This window comes from Fusarium graminearum, chromosome 3, assembly GCF_000240135.3.
Source record: "Fusarium graminearum PH-1 chromosome 3, whole genome shotgun sequence".
NCBI classification, from domain to species: Eukaryota; Fungi; Ascomycota; class Sordariomycetes; order Hypocreales; family Nectriaceae; genus Fusarium; species Fusarium graminearum.
In genome coordinates this window covers 7,678,996-7,698,994 of record NC_026476.1, presented here as the reverse complement: position 1 = coordinate 7,698,994, position 19,999 = coordinate 7,678,996, and the positions used below count along the sequence as shown (strand labels likewise).

The following is a 19,999-nucleotide window of genomic DNA, read 5'->3' as shown; positions in this document are numbered from 1 at the left end:
CTCTCCACGTTCTTATGGCTTGTCCTCTGGCTACTCGGCGCTGTCGTCTTCCAACATACTGAGCAGACATACCAGGGTTGGTCATACTTTGATGCATTCTACTTTTGCTTCGAGGCGTGGACCACTATCGGATATGGAGATCTCACGCCAGTGTCTAATGCAGGGAAATCGTTCTATGTCTTTTGGTCTCTTTTGTCTCTGCCTATCATGACGGTGCTTATCTCCAATGCCAGCGACACCGTGGTCAGAATCATTCGGGATGTCACTATATTGATTGGGAATGTTACTATTCTGCCAAATGATCGACCTTTCCTACGGAATTTGAAAGGTTTGATTAACAAAGTCACATTTGGAAAAGTCTTCTCCAGCCAAGTCTCCGAGCCTCTAATCCCCGCAGTGTGCGGTGGGAGTTTACAGAAGGGGAATATAGAAAGATCCTATGGTAACTCCCGTCATGATCGACTATTCACGATTGCCGGAAATGATACTACGCTTCCGTCCCGACCACTAGGAACTAGACTGTCATCGACGTCTACACCAGATCTAGGGTGTCATGCCCAGAATCTCTTCACCATGATAGACGCCCAGGCACTTTTGCTTTCCGAAATCCAGAATGTTACAATTCATCTTCAAGAGTCTCGACCACATCAGTATACATTTGAACAATGGGCATGGTATCTGAAAATTCTTGGCGAAGATGAAAGCAGCCCAGAAACACATTGCAGTGCAAATCTTCAGAGCAAGCGACCAATGGGCATACACAATGGTTCCGATGATGGCCTCAAGTGGTCGTGGGTAGGAGATGGTAGCCCGTTGTTAGGCTGTCAGTCGGAGAGTCAATGGATATTGGAAAGGCTGATTGATCGGCTGCGAACCTCTCTGTTAACCAACATGACCCCACAGCTTCAACTTAATGATAGATTGTCTGATGAGAAGGCACGGAGTCGTTCAAATAAATACAGATAGATGTATCTTACAGGAATATTCTCTGTACCCTACTGAAGAGAGTCCACTACTTGGGATCGCGATATGTTGAACTGAATCAAATCTTACGTAAATATACCACACGCACCATGGTCTGAACATTTCTTCTCTGCAATACAAAGTCTCAGTAAAAGATCTCACTTGGTACTAATCGGTTCTTCCCCGCCTGAAGAGCTGTAAAACCTTCTTTACCCCCAAGCTGAAAATTGCCAAACGCGACAACGAATAAAGCAGGAACGTCGCAAAAACATTGAAAGCTATGTACGCGAACCCAAGGCCCCAATCCATCCATCGATCGCTGTAGTACATCTCAGATCGGGCCAAGACTTGATCAGCAGACACCAAGGAACAATAGGAGCAGTTTGTAGTTGCGTCCGGGTTGAGCAGGGTTCCAGAAGCGCCCTGTTCTAGATATACCTGCATATATGATCCGCAGGTCTGTCCAGTTGGGGGCTGAAATATGGCAAGCTCGGACTGCGAACAGACAACCTGATTCCCCGCAAGACCCGAGACGGCAATACCACCAACAAGATATGTCATTGGGGAAACACGATACATGAACACCCAGAACCCAGGAAGCGCGCTCGGAGTCTGAAATACACCAGCAAACAGAAGCATCATCGAAAACAGGACTGTTGTGATACGGCCAGCTGTGGTTGCATCTGGCAGAGGAGCAGTGACCATGACTGCAAAAGTGCCGATGAGCATGTAGAAATAGGTAAAGAACAACAAGACTAGACCTTGATCTTGTGAAGATCGGATGCCAAATACTGTATAGTTGAATATCGCAAAGGTAGTCACACCGAGGATGATATGATATGGTATCTCCACAAGAATGTTGGCAAAAATGAGAACAAACCAGGAATACATGTTGGAGTGTTTCTCACGAACTTCGTAAATAGTCCTCTGCATAATAAACTTGGGCATGATCTAGTCGTGCGTCAGCTTCATGTCGCCTTTACCAACCCAGCATGATTGTTCTCTTACCTGCTGCACCAAGCTACTAAACATTGCACAGACCATGAGAATGGAAAAGATGGCGTTCTGAGTGCCCAATATTGATCGACCAGGCTGGAAGAACGAGAATCCAATGAACAATGTTCCACAGATACCCAACATGAATTTACTTGCAATGTAGGATGTCGATCGCCAGTATTGTTGGAAGACTCGCCGGCAAACAATTGGTAGTTGAGACCACAATGGGAGGGGATAGGATCCGGGCCTATGAGGCTGGGTTGAACTGTCTGGAAGCGATGTCTTTGATGAAGGCTGAGAAACAGTCTCCAATTCCGATAAAACAGCGGTGGCTTGTGTAGATTCGTTCCACAACACTGGCCAGTCAATCTCTTGATTCTCCGTGTTGCCCAACATGCCAAGTATGTACTCGGCGGGATTCTCAGCTTTTTGGCATTTCCTGGGTATGCGAGAGTGAAAGTATCCAAGCACAATCTCCGAGTCCTTCCCAATGTCACCAAAATATGCGACCTTACCGCCACGTGCCATTAGCAGCAATCGATCAAATCGCTGGAATAGCATCGCGCTTGGCTGGTGAATGGTGCATAGGATGCCTAATCCACCTTCTGCTAACCGTCTAAGTAAAGACAGGATTGCCTCAGAAGATTGACTGTCAAGGCCTGAAGTCGGCTCATCCAGAAAGAGTAAGAGCGATGGTTTCCCGGCTAACTCGACCCCAATGCTAAGTCGTTTCCGTTGCTCAGCATTAAGTCCCTTGCCCGGCAGACCAATGATGGCATCAGCAAAGTCATCCATGCCAAGAAGACGAATTGTCTCTTCAGCAAATTGGAGTTTTTGCCGTACGGGCACATCGCGAGGTTGTCTCAGCATTGCCGAGAACTGCAACGCCTCGCGAACAGTTGAAGTTTCAAGATGGACATCTTGTTGCTGCACGTAACCCACATCACTCTTGAACGACGGTGGTAAAGGCCTACCATTTACAAAGAATTCACCGCTGACTTGACCTGCAGGCATTCTTTGGGCCAATGCATTCAAGAGCGTTGTTTTGCCGGCACCTGATACTCCCATTAAGGCGACCATCGAGCCAGGCTTTACCCAACCACATGAATTGTCAAGTAGACGCCTCTGCTCGCCTTTGATCATGACGTCAAAGTTTAACTTTCTCCACGCAAATACAGCGTGATTTGCTGGTGGTACTGTCCCTCCGCTCACTGAAATTTCATGGGATGTGTTATTGACCACCAATGGTCGCTCGACATCCACTCTTCCTTTGAGCTTTGTATCAGCTTTTCTTGTGGCATGGTGATTGCCGAGAAAAACCATGATATCAGCACCAGCAGAACTATTGACGTTGAGGTCAGAGACCAGAAGATATAAGAAGAGGAAAAAGAATAAAAAGCCGAGGATAATGCCTAGGTTACGCCATAAGTGGGAGTAGCTGTAATCATAGCTTGTCTCGAACCAGGCGTCTCCATTGACGTATGTCTGCCCAGCCACTGATCCAGGAACTGGACAAATGAAAGTGTCTCCGAGCAAGTTTCCATAGGAGGGAACGATGTTGGAACAGGGATAATTGGTGCCGTGGGCCTGATTGACCAGCAATGCCTCAAATGCGTAAGAAAGTGGATTGATGTACGAGATCCACTTGAACCAAGGGTGCATGTAGGGACTCGGTAGAACAAAGCCGGTGTATGTGACTAAAGCAAGTACAAGAAAGCCAGATAGAGCCATAGCTTGAGGAAGGGTAACGGTTGCAGCAGCAATAGTGCGAAAGACCATAGACATGGCCAATGTGGTTGTGAACACGAAAAGAAAGAAGATGAAAAATTGAGATGCTGTCAACGCAAGACCAGCTAGGAAATAAAGAATAACATTGAAGAAAACGCCAACCACAAACTTGACAGGGATGTCTACCAGAACGCTGGCCAAGGCATCGGCTGACGGTCGATAGAATGCATACGACACTTGCTTTGTAATGACCGAGCGGCCCCTGTACAAGTTGTGGATATCTGTGACAGACATCAAGACATTGAGAAGTACCGAGAAGAAAAGTACCGATCCATACGCGAAGAATGCATCAGTTGTATCTGGAGTACCATAAAATATCGACCCGACAACAAGTGCAATAATAATCTCGCCGATAAGTGTTGTCAAAGTTGAACCTTTATCATTCCAAAGCTGTTGCGTTGCTCTTTTGGCGCATAGAGACGTTTGCATGGGAAACGATACAGTTTGCGTAGCTCGAGTCAGCATGCCTTTGGCCTTGAGGCTTTGACGAGTCGCTTGGAATTGCTTCCGAGTGGTGTCACGGTCAAGATGGAAATCTTTCTGACACTGATCAATTTCGCTCATAAGCGCAGCATATTCCGGAGAATTGACCCAGTAATCGCTGAACTCTTCAGGCGTTCGAGGTACAGCATCCTCGCGGCCCTCCTTTGCTACTCGTTGTTCAGGATCGGTAATTGTAGTCAGGTAGTCTCCTGATGTTTGTCTCGGGTGGCGGTACCAGCCCATGCGTTCGAAGTAAGCTGGGGCAGAAGACGCAGAGCCGAAGAATATCTGTCTGCCTTTGTATAGGACGAGGATCTTGTCGAAAAGATCGAAAATAGCTTGAGATGATTGATATATCGCAGCGGCATTAGAAGATTGTGTCACTATAATTATTAGCCACCATATCTCGAACAATAGCGAGTATCTTTGTACTTACGATCAGAAAGAGTTCGCAATCGACTGACAAACTGCAGGGCCGACTCAGCGTCAAGACCTTTCGTAGAATTATCCCAAGTGGATATCGCGGCTTCGGAGAGTGCAGTTTCTGCAATTGAGACCCTCTTTCTTTCACCACCAGAGACTCCCCGTACATAATCATTTCCCACGATAGTGTTCCTAGTGTGTGAAAGACCAAAGATAGTCAACACGACCTGCACAACATGATTAACTCTGTCTTTTCGGGTGATCCCCGGGAGCCGAGCTCTTGGAGTACGCATCGCGGCAGCAAACTCCAACGTTTGTCCAACCGTCAAGTACGGCAGATTCTCATCGACCTCTCCGTTGTAAATCAGTTCTCCTTGGAACTCTTTGGCCATGATTTCGTGTGGCACCCCTATTAACTTGAGTCACTTCCGTTTCCAATGTCACATTGATAACTATCATACCTGAATAATGTAGACTAGAGCATTGGTCCATTTCAAGACCTCGCATCTGACCTGTGATGGTCTTGAGGAAAGTTGAACAGCCACTACCAGGACGGCCGAGTACTAGCAGAAGTTCTCCTTTGTGAACCACACCATCCAGTCCTAGTAGAATGGGCTTGGTCTCCTTTCGACGAAACCAAGTCCTGAAATTGAGAGGGAAGGTGAGCAGTGTCCATACTGTGTCTTGCTGCTTACTACCAGAGCTACTCCCGTGAACAGTCAAGTCCTTGAAAGCGAATCCGGAACGCAGTGGGGTTGGTACGTTCAGATGGCTTCTCAATTTTACCAGCATGCGAGACCACTCATGAAAGTCGAAAGTTGGACTGGAAGGATTGAGTGTGTGATCATGAAGTCCCAGCTTCTGTAGAACAGAATCTGTCGATCCATTACGATCGTTCGCATCTTTGAGGAGTCGCAACAGATGTACAGGTGCCTTGGTTTTATCATTCGTACCTGCGATCTCGTTGTGTGTTGCGCTTGCAGACTTGTTGCCGGACACTTCCATGTTGGTCATGTTGGTCATGTTTCAAAGACAGATTATAGACAGGTTTACAATATAGGTGCAGTATTGTGATCTTTGAAAATGATGGATCTCCGGAATTGACGGAGATGTATCTGTTATGGACACAACACAATTGAGGTACAAGTGTACGAAGCACACATGTCATTTCACAGGGTAATCTGCAGCACAGGATTCGGGGAACTTCTTCTCCGATAACTTCAGAGTCGAGATCCCGCCACATTCTCCACAGATAGAGTAAGCTGTTGCGAGTCATCAAGACAGCTATCGTTTGAACACCACTACATCCATATCATGTTTGTCATATCACACCACTACATCCATATCCTATTTGTCATATCACACCACGAGTTTCAATGTGTCTCAAAGTGTGGCTGCTTATGTCCATCCTAGCGATGGTAGACTGTGTCGGGTAACTAAGACATTTGTTGGAGAAGAAAGTTGGTCCTGTTATTGGATTTCTTGCTCTGATTCGTAAGAAACGAAACGCCTCTTATTCAAAGATTGCGAATGTGTCTGTTTGATGCATGTATACATTTGTAAACACACCATTCCGTCTGTGTTCGGCTGGTATAGGGTGGGAGGTCTGGCTTAGATTGTGAGAATGTTCCTCGATTTAGACTTTAGAACAGGCACTCCTGTCACATTTCAAGTGGAGGAGGTGTGTTCAATCGGGGTAACGTTTTTTTTAGGCCTTCAGCGACTACAGGGACCCCCCAGCCATCATTTCTTCTCGCAGCGGTCCAGATGCAATTTTTGGAACGCCTTTGGATGGACTTCATGCACAATAACATCAAAACACGGACCTTTCCGCAACCGTGGCCATGCAGACGATGCAGAATGACAGCAACATTACCTAAGTGTTGGAAGTGAAGTATTGTAAGTTTCAGTTCAATGTTGTGTAGTGAATGTCGAATATGCATGGTAAATATGAAAGGAGCTGCACAATTCAACTTCATGTCCGTAATCCATTTATTGACTTTCTCTTCCACAACCATACTACTACCCTACATTACGCCAAAGTTATTCTGTAGCAGCTTATACGTTGAACAAGTTGTGGTTCACAATGGACTCCTCCGAGTTTGACTTCGAGATTGTCCAGGACAGATGTCCAATTTCATCTGTTGCATCCAGAGATGAACGGAAAACAAAGGATGTTTCTTACCTGAGGGGTATAGTCGACATGGGCAGGTAGGTAAATTACGAAACGGAGCCTCATCAAGAGACTGACCACTTTACTAGTAATGGGATCCGGTTTTCAGTCACGGATCTATCTCCACCTTTTTCGCGCATTCTCCCAACGATACACGTTTATCGTGTTGATATTTCACTCTATGATGCCCAATTCAACCCCGACACAGGCGAAAAGGTACCTATTCCTGCCAACATTATTGGGGAGGTTATCGCTGCACTGAATCGTTTCAAAATTGTCTGCGCCGACCTTGATGTTCCAGAAAGTCAGATTCACGTGGTTGCCACAGAAGCAACTCGTGCTGCTCTCAATTCTTCTGAATTCATCACAAAGATCTACAAAGATACGGGACTTTCTGTCGACTTGCTCCCGAAAGAAGATGAAGGGCGCATCGGCTCTTTGGGCGTTGCAAGTGGCTTCTCTGATATCAAGGGTCTCATGATGGACCTTGGGGGTGGAAGCACACAAATTACTTGGATTATCTCACAGGATGGAAACGTCAGAATCAGTGATCGAGGGTCCTTCAGTTTCCCATATGGGGCAGCAGCATTGACCAAGACCTTGGAAGACTTGAAGAAGGGCAAGTCAAAGGAAGAAGCTGAAAAGGCGCGACAGAAATTACATGATGAGATGAAGGGTAATTTCCAAGATGCATATCAGAAGCTAAAAGTGCCGGAAAGCTTAGTGGCAGACGCTAAGGCTAACGGTGGATTTCCGCTTTACCTGTCTGGCGGCGGGTTTAGAGGCTGGGGTTACTTGCTGCTGTCTATCAGTCAGACTGATAGAGTTCCTTACCCCATATCAATCATCAATGGTTATACGGTGGGCAAAGAAAGATTCGAGAACACCAAAGCAATGGAAGAGGTTGCTCGAACTGCGCATTCCATATTCAGGGTTTCTGATCGGAGAAGAAAGCAGGTTCCTGCCGTTGCCTTTCTGATCAATGTTTTGTCCAATGCTATCCCTCATGGCATTCGTCTTGCGCACTTTTGTCAAGGTGGTGTAAGAGAAGGGCTTTTGTTCAAAGAGCTTGGGCCTAGTATCAGAGCCCAAGACCCGTTGGAGATTACCACACAAAGGGTGGCCCCAGAGTCGGCCGAGCTTCTGTATAGGCTGCTCATGCTTTCAATTCCTGAGCCATCGAATGGGGGCACTCGCCGCTTTCCGGAATCTATCAGCAAACACATTCTCCGTGCCTTTGCAAACACAATGTATGTTCACACCATCATGGACAAAGAGCTTGCCTCCACGACGGCAATGTACAGCACAAGCACGGGACTTCTCGCTTTTACTCGCGGGGTATCTCATGAAGATCGGGCAAGACTTGCTCTGATGTTGGAATCGCGTTACATGGGAGAGCTACCCCCACGTGAGGCACAATTCAAAAAGGCGCTTCAATCCATCATTACTCCAGAGGAGGTTTGGTGGGCTTCATATCTTGGACGGGTGGGTTATCTGCTAGGCCGTCTTTATCCAGCAGGCAAGGTGGACGAGCGAAAGCCACGTGTCATTTTTTCGTCGCAATGGGCTTGGGATCTGGGACGTAAGAAGCATGGTAAAGGTTTGCAACTTACAATTTCCGTTCAAAAGATGAAGGATGATCCGGCAAAATTGAAACAGGCTTTAAGTGACCATGTAAACATAGTGGAGAAGATTGGTAAAAAGAAGAATTGGGCTGGAGGACCAGATGGTTGGGGGATGAAGGTAAAGGTCAAGGTTGTGGAAGAGGATATCTTGTAGTTATTCCCCCTTTCATGGGGACAATCCAGAAGACCTATCTACAGACATTAAAATGAAATAGTGATGCTTGGATAAATTGATCACATGGCTAAATCGGATGGTAAAGGAACTATGGACTTGCGCACGTGATTGGACATGCGGTATCCTTAAATTTCAACCACAGACCAGATCGTGGCACTTATTAGTAAGTAAGTTAATAGCAAGCAATAAGGTATAAAAGAACCTATAGTAAGGGGCAGATTAGTACTTAGGCCGGTGATGACTAGCGAATCCCCGCTGTTGTATGTTTTTTGTTTGCTTTCCCCCTTGGGCTACTCCGCTGTCGAGTCGTCTGTACCCGGCAGGCGATAGCGGCGCACTACGGTAGGCTACGTCGATCAATCAAGTACACCCGATTCACATATAAGCCGCTAGCATTGAAGGCTGCTGAATTCTGCACGCGTTGTACAATCGACAAGTACTGCATTTGAATCAGAACGTTGAAAAGTTATGATACTCAATCTTCAAGCACTCTTATGGATCTAATTGCTATGTGTCCACAGGGTACGGAGTAGAGACAGATTGTTAGACCGAGATCTGAGACGAGCATCAGCCACTGACATCATGACCTAGCAAATAGCTGAGAATTGGTTGAGGTTAACGATGTTTTGGTCCACCGCGTTTTATCTTGCGTATCAAGTTGACCCAGGAACGAGCCGTGCTGTCTCAGCCAGCCCACCCTTAAAAGGTCAAGGTATCTCCAATCAATCCCCATTCCACACTCGGTGAATCCGAATATCACTTTATATACTTTGTACCAATCATGGAACCTACCAACTACGCGTCGCTGGCCAAAGGTGAGGCCACAAAGAGGCTCATCTCGCAGCTGGTCAATGAGAGACTAGTGGTCATATCACTACCTGACGGTATTGACCAACCATGTGCCCATATCAGTGGGCCAGATACGACGGCCAAATGGATAACTCTTCCCGTGATGGAAGGGTTGAACCCGTCGACGCACTTCAGGCCAAATGATTTTGGCACTCCTGTCAAACTCTGTTCTGACGATGGAGAAATAATTGAAGAGGATCCTGGTTCCATTTTTACGTTCACCGCCTCTTGGTTTGCCTGCGATGAAAAGACAAAGCTTTCTATTGTAGATGAGTTGCGAAACTCCGCCTCGATGCTGGGTATGTTATTCAATCTGCAGTGTTCCATTTACATGATACTGATTGAGAATGAAGAGAAGTGGATGGAGCTTGGATCAAAAGCCCCTATTCTCGATATCAACTCTTCCTTTATCGACTGGGAAAGAAGCCTCATCGCTGGTCATCCGACCCATCCTGTATGAGATTTCCTCCGTCCTTTTGACTCATTGCTGACAAAGTTCAGTTTCATCGGACATGTTTTGCCAATCATCTCTTGCCATCAGTAACACCAGATGATATCCCAAACCTGCTAAGCCCAGGGATGTCATTTGTCTCCGTTCCGAGCTCTTCAATCCAGCATTTCGGACCTTTTGATAACTTGCTGCAGCCACTACTGAAGCTCATTGGTGTTCCCCCACCGTCTACGCATGATGATTACACAGTAGTCCCATGCCTATCACGTCACCTTCCCGCCTTGTTGCATTTCTTTCCAGAAGCAACATTGGTCAAATCTGTGGATGGTCGGGCACTGGCGCAGGCGTCTATCAGAACGGTATCTGTGCCCAGCTTTGATCATGACTTGAAGCTCTCTCTCGCCTGTCTTATTACTTCAGGCCTGAGAGTGCTACCGTGCTACTCTGCAGAGGCAGCTCCAGCGATGACACGCCTTCTAAAGGGTCTGATACCTCAAGATCTATGGCTATGTGGGGAGGTTGCCGCTGTCACTGGAAGCCAACCGAACACTGAAGAGGCTCAGTATATAACCTGCATATTGCGCGAGAACCTTGAGTTAAGGGCGGAGGAGAACAATGAATCGATCATTCTTGTCGCTGCTTTACTGGAGAGGCCACGGTGCGGTACTAAAACCTATGCAGAAATACTCTTTAACTTGGAAACAACTGAGGATAAGGTTGTATGGCTGAAAAGGTATCTCTTTCCCGGTGCACTTTGATTAACTCAGCTGATGATCAAATAGCTACCTACGAAAGCTTCTGTCCGTTGCATTAGACCCTGTCACTCGTCATGGTGTTGCATTCGAGTTCCATGCCCAGAACGCTGTCGTCAGAGTCTGTCGTCGCACCAAAGAAATCAAGGGGTTCGCCATTCGTGACCTCGGAGGCGTCAGAATGCATAGGCCAACTCTTGAGAGCCAAGGATTCGACTTAAAAGGTATGGATGAGAGCTTAACAGATGATGTCCATCAGGTTTGGGATAGAACACACCATGTGCTTATTCAAAACCATATTGGCTACTTGATTTACTCTCTGAGGCTCGAGAGAGAATATGGTGGCTGGCAGCTCGTTTTTTCTGAGCTCGAGCGTGCTCTTGAAGGTGATGGTGACTCAACGAGCCAGAAAATCTTTCATTATCTTGTCAAGAGCACGATGCCTTTCAAGGCCTTTCTGAGAATGAGAATGGAGTCAGCGATGAGTGTTGTGAATGATCCCCCCCATGGCTAGCGTGCTGCAGATCCCACTAACAGGTTACAAAGAACTTTAACAATGTCAATCAACAGATACCCAATATCCTTTTACACAAGACTCCTTGACGTCGCCAACTATTTTGAGGAGTAAGATCATATCTGGCGACCGGTGCCGGTCAATGATTGAGGTTATTCTTCAAAGCTTCTGCATTTGCCTCAGCCTTTGGTGCCACTGCAGATTGTGGACTGGTTCTGGGATGAGGATCGACAGGTGAGGAAGAGCCAGATGGTGAGCAGTTTCTTTTCGATGCATGGACCCTGTGCACGTTGAGAGACGTGACTTGCAAAAAGCTTAGTTCGATCCATGGATGATTCGTAGGGCTTGGGCAGTGAAGGACTGGGGACGTCTTTGATGAAACAGTTTCTGAGGCAACGGAAGATGTGAAATTGGTGTTATCCGTGGTTTATAATAAGAACATTTGAGAATATCTCTCATTTAGTAATACTACGGCGCTAGGAGACGGGGACTTTTCTACATCTAGTGTATCGCAATTTATTTAATGTTGCAGTAGGAGCAATTGTCCAAGGGCTCACGTATCCTAAGTATACATCAAATTGCTAGTTGCTAAGAGCTGAAAATAAAATTACGGATACTAATCTCCAATCCCTGAGGTCCTATCACACAAGCTCCGCCTGTGCTGCCAACTACTGGTAGGCTATCACTCTTACACCTCAAACTCCGATTCACAATATATCAAACAAACTTGGACACTCATCAAGTGCGCTGATAAGTTGTGATTTTAATTCAATGCATCTTTAATAGAAACCCAATACAAAAAAGTATGCCTTTTTTGTGAACACTACGTCTGCTGTATTCTTGACCCCCTGTCGTGGCCTGCAGAATTGGCGTCTCAGGATATGCATGTTGGTTGTTGTCTTTCACATCACCCCTGATGACATTGAAGGGTAATCACTCAACACCATTTCTCGCGACTCCTACGAACCCCCTCAGAACATCCATCTTCCCTCTCTCACCTCCGCCATCACGCGTACATATCGCGTAACATACTTTCATCCAGATCCGAGATCATCATGTCGAGCACAAAGGAAGCAGAAGAAGTCATTGGCATTAAGAATGAACATCTCGCGTAAGCTATTTAGAAATGTGATCGTCCGGTTGAAGGCTAACCCCAATAAGGCATCAGGAAAGGCGCATCCTACAGAACGCGAAGAGACTGTTATTCGAAGTCCTCCGGTTTACCAGCGGTAAAACCTTCAACAGGGCTAGTGCAGCGAATGAAACCACCTTCATGTTGTTCAAGAACTATCCCGATAGAATCGTCATTGAGTGTAACCATGATGACCTTAGGCGTATCTGTGCTGTTCGCAGCCCATATGTTCGTGCAGACTGGTACAAAGGCATGAGGTTGGAGCCCGATAAGGATGTTATTCTTACGTATAGCAACGACAAGCATACTGAGATGCGGTCAAAAATGGCAACCGGGGTTAGTCTCTCATGCCGTAATAACATCACAGTAGTTGTTAGGCTGACCATGAATGATAGTATGCTGGCAAAGGAAGCGAAAATTTTGAAAAAGATATAGATGCACGCATTACTGAACTACTCAAACTTATTGGGAATAAGTACATCTCCGATGACCACAGTTATAAGCCGTTGGACTGGGGCTTGATGTCCAGCAGTCTTACCCTAGATGCTGTCACTGAACTTGGATTCATTCATATATTGTATCGGCAACATTGAAAGTAACAGTGACCTCTTCAACTACTATGGCATCACTGCCGAGGGTCTCCCGATCATATAAACATTAACTGTCTTCCCTTGGGTAGTCACTATGTTTGAGAATAGCTCGATCTTAAAGTGGATTTTGCCTAGCACTGTAGACAAACATGGATACGGACGGCTACTAGGGTAAGCTTCTTCTCATACGGCTCTTCCAAGTACCTATCAAGCCTGTCCTGACTATGGCAGTTTTGTAAAGAAGCGAGCTCGTGAGCGATTTGGCCCCGGGAAGGTGGAGAAACGGGACATGCTAGGGTCGTTTATACGCCATGGCATAACAAAGAAGGAATCTGAAGCAGAGACCATTGTGTAGCTGTAGGTCTAACCTGACCAACCATGATTTACATGGTGGTCTATGAGATTTCCTAACATAAATGTAGAATGGCCGGTACCGATCTGGCAGCAACCACCCTCCGCGTTGCTATCCTGTACATACTCACACAGCCACAAGCCCACATGAGACTGCTTGATGAGTTTCGAGCTCATGGACTGCTATCCGGGCGATCGATTGAGACTATCGTCTCAATCGCCGCTGCTTCAAATATGCCATATTTGCAAGCGTGTATCAAGGAGACACTGCGAATATGTCCCCCTTTCTGCGGGCTACTCGAGAAGGTCGTAGCTCACGGTGGAGATGTGATATCTGATGGCAGGATACTGCCGAAAGGAACTCATATTGGACTCTCTTTCTGGGGCATAATGCGAGACACAGATGTCTTTGGTGATGACGCAGATGTATTCCGCCTCGGACGTTGAATTAACACCGAAAAGGAGACACTCAGGGTGATGGAAAGGACGGCAGAATGCGGCTTCAGCTCTGGACGCTATACATGCCTCGGAAAGGACATGGCTATCCTACAGGTCAACAAAGTGATTGTTGAGGTAAGCATTCACATCTGAAGCTGTCATGATACCAACTATTTTGTAATCCGTAACTAACATTTGACCTTTCAGCTTCTTTGCCGGTTTGAGCTGTCGGTGGTAGATCCATTGAATCCTTGGTTAGCTTCTCCTACGGTATCTTCCTTCAGCGACATTTCTGGCTGCGAGTCACTGAGCGTTGAGGGGTCTTGAGTACCAGGGTATATAATGCTTACTGGTTATATGTCGGTAAATCTATTTACGCTAGTTTGGTCGTGATATAGGGCCGCAAGAGAAACTAGAATTTAATTGAGAAGTCTACATTTAAAAAGAAAGGATAGAGATAATGTAGTGATTGATGAATCTTGCAATTGGATCACTTTGAACATTTCCCAATAGACGAGCCGAAATAGCTTCAGCCTAAAACAATAGGTTAGACTATCGATTATATTACCCCCCGTTACATTAAAACGATCTTCTTCTTAGCGTGTTGTGCTATGCTAAATGGACCCAACGTGGCACTAACTAGAGGCCACAGGCCCTGTAAGTCCCCTATGCGTCCCTCTATACCAGCCCCGCCCCAATTGACATCTCTCTAGCTAGCCAGATAGGGAGTTTTAAAATGATCTTTTAAAACCATGCGGTGTTACATTTGTCGGTTGCTGAGAAGTCACTATTGACGCTTGATGCTGAGTGGACTGGGGCTCTTTACCAGTAGGCAGAATCCGAGTTCTAAGCTCTTCATGCTGACGGGCACTCATGGGCTTCTGCTTCGGAGCAACCCCGGACAGAGTCTTGGGAGCAATCCATCTCAGTTGACCGTCGCTGTCAAGTTGGAATTGCGATGATGCACTTCGTGCTTGGTTGAGATAAGTGTACCCGGCATCTTGGCAAGGGATGGCTTTTGGTTGCGTTCGAGACCTGTCGCCGAGGCCTGGGACTGAAGGCGACTGACGGGGAGGCAACGGCGCCATGATGGCTTCCGGTGCACGGGCATCAGTAGAAGCTGGTTGAGATAGCTGGTGTGGATGAATATACGTGTTGTCGGTCGGATATGGGTCGTGCAAAACGGCTGCAGGCCATTGCGGCGTCAGACTATAATTGAGGGTTTGGGCTTCCATGTCGCATGAGGTTGGACCTTGAAGAGGTGCATCTCCAGTTGGTAATTGAGACTCGGGCAAATCATCGCACAGCTGAGTGTGATCTTGAACTGTGAATGGCTTCTGCGAAGACGCAGTGTCACAGGTGGTGCTTGTGCTTTGCTGGTCATGGACATCCGTCATAAACTCATCTGAGGGTTCGGTCTTGGGAACGGGATCGTCAGACCTGATCAAGGTATTCGGCACTTGATACCGGCTTTCTGTATCATCGTCGCTATCATCATCTATCACGATGATCTCTCGAGCGCCTGCGGGCTGTTCGCGCGGGAAGATCTCGGCGGTTGGTGCGTCGACACTGAGGTTTCGTTGTCCGTTCTCGTGTTTTATCATGGTACGACGACCTGTAATACAAAGACACATGCGATTAGTAGGGTGAAAATAGCGAATTGACACCAAAGGAAGATTGTGAATGCTCTGGCCATTGTGATGTTTTACTGTTGTTGTAGGTAGAAGGAAGAGAAAAAGACGGAAAGGACGTAGGGAAGGCATCTTATGCTCAGCCGAACCCTTATGTCAAGGCAAAACAAAAAGAAGGTTCTGTGAAAGCCAAAGAGATTGTTGGTGCAAATGTTTTGTGAAAAGCTTATCCGATGGGCTACTCGCCACCACTTACCTGCTTCTTGCACGCTTTTGTTCCTCGAGGCAATATAGCCATCCACAACGTCTTTGAACGGGATAGTAGCAACCTTGGGATTGTAGTGTGCAAACTCGCGAGCAGCGACCCAGTTTACCCGACATTCCCCTGGGAACACAGACGCGTCAAAATACATGATCGGATATTTTCTCTTGCTGTAGTGCTGCCCATCTGGGAGGTACTCAGGTGCCCATTCGGCTAAACCATCGGCCTGGTTATACTGGTAACAAAATGGGATTTCCTTGAAAAGACCGGTATCCTTGACAGTAAGAGTCAAGTCTTTACCAAGCTGTCCGGTATTGCGCCAGGGTAAGACCAAGATAGCATAAAATTCCTTAGTCTCGCTCCAAAAGGTCGTGTACACTTCACCAGGCTTTGGGTCAATCCCCGTAGGACTCTGATTACTCCGCGTCGGGATACTGCGGCCAGGTGCGGGTGAAAGGCTATTGACCGTTCTGCCCATCTGGGAGTAACAAGGTCTTCGGGCAACAATATTATTATCCGCGGCCTCTTTCTTACCACAGCCAAGAACGCGCGTTCCGAGCTCGCGGATGGCCTCTTCGTAATTAACAGACACCCTGTTATGCTTTTTACCCCGAAGATGCTTTGCGGCACCGCGTATGGGGTCATTGTTGAAGTGTAGTCTGTGTTCCTTACACTCGAGGATGTACCAGAACCCATTATACTCAGCGATGACATACTTTGGTTCGGCTTTGCCGTTCTGGTAGACCTGTTCGTACTCGATTGTCCTGTCTCCTGTGAGGGGACCTTCTGTAACGTTCGGTCGAGAGCGCTTCGTCGAACGGGCAGCGGGGGGGTTGGCTGGTCTCTTTCGTGGAGCAGCTGAGGTGTCATGTTCGGTTCTGTCTGTTTCGCTCGGGTGCGTGCGTGGCTCTGGTGCATTTTCGGTGCTGGGAGGGCTCGGCATGGAATTTATCGTGTTGTTCTCGGGTGGTTCACTTGCGCTTGTCCGTTCTTCTGGAATAGGAGTGAAGCGTGAGGTAGTCTTGTCTCTGGGTTGTTCGATGTCGACGGCGCCTGAGGTAGTGTTTGACTGGGTGGAAGGAGTTGAAGAAGGCAGACCATGACAATCGCACCAATTCTTGCATAGTTCCCGATGAAGTTCAGGACCAAATAGACCGTGAAACTCCAACGCGAGAGCTTTTTGTTGTTCCCAGATCTTCTGCTGGTAATCGCGCTCCTTTTGTTTCTTGGTATCTTCATGCAGCGCCTGAAGCTGTTGCATGCGGGTTGCGCATTTGACAATCTCATCGAGTTTGTCCAATGAGTTTTGCGTCAGGCCAGTCAATAGATCTTGGTCTTTCTTGAGATTCTCTTGAAACTCTTCTTCTGCTGATTTAACTGGATGGATTTGGGGTAACCATCGTGCAAAATATTCCTGGAGGGCGGGAATTCGCTCTGAGGGCTGTTGTGTATGGCCCTCCATTTTTGGTTCACGCTAAATAGCGCTTGTAGCCAGTGGGGACGATAGATCTTCCGCCTAATGTCTAAGTTAACGACGTTTTAGAGATCAATGATATGGCACAGCAACATTTATCACGAATTCACCTCCCCACGACACATGCCAATAGAAGCAAAAAGAAACAGAGAAAGGGGGAAGTTTTCTTTTTTTGTTTTCTTTCTTTTTCTCTCCTTTGTGACAGCCTGATCCCATCAAAATAGTAACAGACAAGGATGCATCAAACGGACCAGTTATCCGTTATCTTAACATCCCGGTACCAACAGTTCTCTCCACTGTGGCTTGGACAAGAACAGATTAGAGCCGTTGCCTCTTTGTGTCTTACGGGAATACCATGGCAAACCATGGTCTTTCAACCGCATCCTGGTGAAATACTTGATGATTGGCCAGAAATGTGCGGCAAAACCCTGGAGCCGAGTCGAACCTAGGATTCCTGTTGTTAAAACACACCCTTGTGGGCCTTGTACACCCTCCCTACCAATCTCACATCTCATATTTCCACAACGGTAGCGCTGACGAATATATGGGAGGTCTGAAATGAAAAGGGGCCTCTTAACAAGATTAGGAGGTGGGATTTTAATTCGTGAAACGAGTCTCCCTTGCCTGAGGCCTGAACTTCTCCTATCTGGCTGTCCAGCTGTTTGTAGAGAGATGTAAATTAAGGCGGTTATAGAGGGACCAACAAGTGGACTTATAGGGAGCTTACAGGGACCTATCAACTGCTGTGGTCATTGGGTACTACCCTGTTCTGGTACCACTGTTATGTGACAGAGGTATGGTAAAGCACGCTAAAAAAGAGGGAAGAGCTGAAAGCCCTGTCCTATATACTCCCGTAGTTAGATCCATCTTATCTCAGTAGTCTTTCTACGCTGGCAATATTACGTGTTTAAACCTGATAACCATTAATGTTCTTTTCAGTACGGCACCAAGAGTATCCGAGACCGATGCGATGGTGAACAGTTATTATTGGATTCATGAAATAGTATGGACCCGTTCTTCAACGTGCTTGGACATCTCCAGAGCGTTTAATTGGGTCATTAGACTGTCATGATCCCCACTTTGGTCACCCACTAGACCTCTCAGCGAGAGTCGATATCAAACCGGTATTGCCCATCTCTAACGACAGTCAGGACACGGGCAATTTATCCTTGGTGAGCCTGATTGTGGTTGCGAGAGCTGTTGTGCTGCTGCGCAAAATCAGTCGAGTCTCTAAAGATCGATGGTTATGGCGTACCCTGGTATTCCTGCTGCAAGCCATCTTGGCTCCCGAGCTCCCTCTTCACCTCCGGTTCCGGGTTCCTCCACCGAAGCGGGTAGTTCTCTGGGTCCTCCATTACCTCTCTAGCCGTACCATCGTCATCTAAATGGATGATTTCGTATTTTCTGCCGTTTACAGTTTCTGTATATCTGAAAGCAATCGGTAGATGGTCATTGTCAGAGCTGGAGTCGTCATGATCGCTATCAGGTTCCATACCGAAATCTGCAAGTCACCGTGTTAGTAAATAAAAAATGTCTTCAAACTTGATGACTTGCCTGGTCGGTGGACAATCCGTTTCTGCGACGCGATGTAGTCATTGACAATGATTTTATGCTCAAGATCCCAGTCGTTGGCATTGAATCTGCGAAAGTGGGTGATGGGAATCCATTGGACGCTCGGCACGCGACTTCCATCGAAGCACATTATCGGATACAATCGTTCCAAGACCTTCTTTCCACCTGACATGTATTCTTCAGACCAGTCATACACACCGGTTGATGTATTGTACTTGTAGCAAGTGGGAATGTCGTTGTTGAGGTTGGAACTGGTAACGCTCACGCCAAAGCGATCACTCTCTTCCGGGAAGAAGGGCAGGACCAGAAATGCAAAGAGCTTCAAGTTCTCCTCTCCAGACGCTTTCGCTGTCTTGCCCAGATCCCACCAAGCCATGTACATCTCACCATGCTGAGGATCACGTTTGAGGACTCGATAAACTTGGGAAGCGCGACAGCGACGTCGTCGCTGATCTTCCATTTGCTTAAGATGCTGTTTTACAGCCGTGTTATTTTCCTCTTTCTTATCGTTATCGCAATTCAGCACCAGGACACCAAGCCTGGCGATTGCTAGAGCATAGCTTACAGTGTCGTTCAGATGTCCTGAGCCCCTTAAATGATTCATGGCACCCTGAAGCGGATGCTCCCCGGCGAAAAGAAGCCCATGCGTCTTGCATCTCAGGATATAATGATATCCATCGTGCTCAACGATAGTGTATTTGTCCTCGGCTTGGCCGTCCTGATATACCTCGCGGTACTCGATCTTATCTGTAGTGGCGGCTTCCAAGAGGCCCTGCCTGGGGCGCTTCACGGATTGAGATGCAGATGATGGTGGGGTATCTTTCCGCTTCGTTGATCGAGTTCTTCCATCATTCGCTTCGACATCGGTTGATTGATCATGATCATTGGTGCTTCGCTCGCCCGGGCTGTTCGTGCGGTGGGAGGTGGAGATTGGCTCAACAGTGGGGCTATGTGAGTCCGATCTGAGTGACTCTGGTGTTCTGGTAGAATCGTTGACGGGGAAAGCGTTCGGCTGACTGTGGTTCTCCGTGTCGCTGGAATGCGATGAACGCTGTTTGCCCACACGCTTAGACCAGTTGTTGACAATTGCATTAACAGCTGCCACGTCGCCAAATATGTCAAACAGATCATTAAAAAGTGACAGCTGTTGATTCAATTCCCCGACTTGATAATCATGCTCCTTGGCTTCTTTACTCGCTTCGTCTGTCTGCTGAAGCACTTTTAGGCGCCGCACGCACTCTTCGACTTGACCCAAGTCATGTCGAGTGCCCTGGCACTGGTATCTCTCGCATGCGGCATCGAAGTCGGCTTTGGCTTGTTGGTGTTGGTCTTGGAAGACTTCGTCTGGCGACTTCCT

The 19,999-nt window shown here is 47.1% G+C and overlaps 9 protein-coding genes across 9 annotated transcripts; 6 read left to right on the top strand and 3 right to left on the bottom strand.

Annotated features, from left to right (window-relative positions):
- FGSG_11239 (uncharacterized protein) lies at positions 1 to 929 on the top strand (the record flags this gene model as incomplete). Its single annotated transcript, XM_011327714.1, has 2 exons — positions 1 to 795; positions 921 to 929. Coding segments are annotated over 2 exons (804 nt in total), but the record flags the coding sequence as incomplete, so codon positions are not given.
- Positions 930 to 1,131: 202 nt separating this feature from the next.
- Positions 1,132 to 5,667, bottom strand: FGSG_11240 (uncharacterized protein; the record flags this gene model as incomplete). Its single annotated transcript, XM_011327713.1, has 4 exons — positions 1,132 to 1,914; positions 1,972 to 4,613; positions 4,667 to 5,062; positions 5,115 to 5,667. The coding sequence occupies 4 exons, from the start codon at positions 5,665 to 5,667 to the stop codon at positions 1,132 to 1,134; spliced, it is 4,374 nt and encodes a 1,457-aa protein (XP_011326015.1).
- Positions 5,668 to 6,739: 1,072 nt separating this feature from the next.
- Positions 6,740 to 8,605, top strand: FGSG_11241 (uncharacterized protein; the record flags this gene model as incomplete). Its single annotated transcript, XM_011327712.1, has 2 exons — positions 6,740 to 6,864; positions 6,916 to 8,605. 2 exons carry the CDS (start codon positions 6,740 to 6,742, stop codon positions 8,603 to 8,605), a joined length of 1,815 nt encoding a protein of 604 aa, XP_011326014.1.
- Positions 8,606 to 9,407: 802 nt separating this feature from the next.
- FGSG_11242 (uncharacterized protein) lies at positions 9,408 to 11,192 on the top strand (the record flags this gene model as incomplete). Its single annotated transcript, XM_011327711.1, has 4 exons — positions 9,408 to 9,774; positions 9,829 to 9,929; positions 10,121 to 10,659; positions 10,709 to 11,192. The coding sequence occupies 4 exons, from the start codon at positions 9,408 to 9,410 to the stop codon at positions 11,190 to 11,192; spliced, it is 1,491 nt and encodes a 496-aa protein (XP_011326013.1).
- Positions 11,193 to 12,247: 1,055 nt separating this feature from the next.
- Positions 12,248 to 12,917, top strand: FGSG_14007 (uncharacterized protein; the record flags this gene model as incomplete). The annotated part of the gene is given in 4 exon segments (XM_011327710.1): positions 12,248 to 12,303; positions 12,317 to 12,421; positions 12,438 to 12,660; positions 12,720 to 12,917. 4 exon segments carry the CDS (start codon positions 12,248 to 12,250, stop codon positions 12,915 to 12,917), a joined length of 582 nt encoding a protein of 193 aa, XP_011326012.1.
- A 420-nt stretch (positions 12,918 to 13,337) lies between these two features.
- FGSG_14006 (uncharacterized protein) lies at positions 13,338 to 13,712 on the top strand (the record flags this gene model as incomplete). The annotated part of the gene is made up of 1 exon (XM_011327709.1): positions 13,338 to 13,712. The coding sequence occupies one exon, from the start codon at positions 13,338 to 13,340 to the stop codon at positions 13,710 to 13,712; it is 375 nt and encodes a 124-aa protein (XP_011326011.1).
- Positions 13,713 to 13,802: 90 nt separating this feature from the next.
- FGSG_14005 (uncharacterized protein) lies at positions 13,803 to 14,030 on the top strand (the record flags this gene model as incomplete). Its single annotated transcript, XM_011327708.1, has 2 exons — positions 13,803 to 13,838; positions 13,911 to 14,030. 2 exons carry the CDS (start codon positions 13,803 to 13,805, stop codon positions 14,028 to 14,030), a joined length of 156 nt encoding a protein of 51 aa, XP_011326010.1.
- Positions 14,031 to 14,141: 111 nt separating this feature from the next.
- FGSG_11244 (uncharacterized protein) lies at positions 14,142 to 17,058 on the bottom strand (the record flags this gene model as incomplete). Its single annotated transcript, XM_011327707.1, has 3 exons — positions 14,142 to 14,237; positions 14,468 to 15,318; positions 15,591 to 17,058. 3 exons carry the CDS (start codon positions 17,056 to 17,058, stop codon positions 14,142 to 14,144), a joined length of 2,415 nt encoding a protein of 804 aa, XP_011326009.1.
- Positions 17,059 to 18,586: 1,528 nt separating this feature from the next.
- FGSG_11245 (uncharacterized protein) lies at positions 18,587 to 19,018 on the bottom strand (the record flags this gene model as incomplete). Its single annotated transcript, XM_011327706.1, has 1 exon — positions 18,587 to 19,018. One exon carries the CDS (start codon positions 19,016 to 19,018, stop codon positions 18,587 to 18,589), a length of 432 nt encoding a protein of 143 aa, XP_011326008.1.
- Between the last annotated feature and the right edge of the window lie 981 nt (positions 19,019 to 19,999).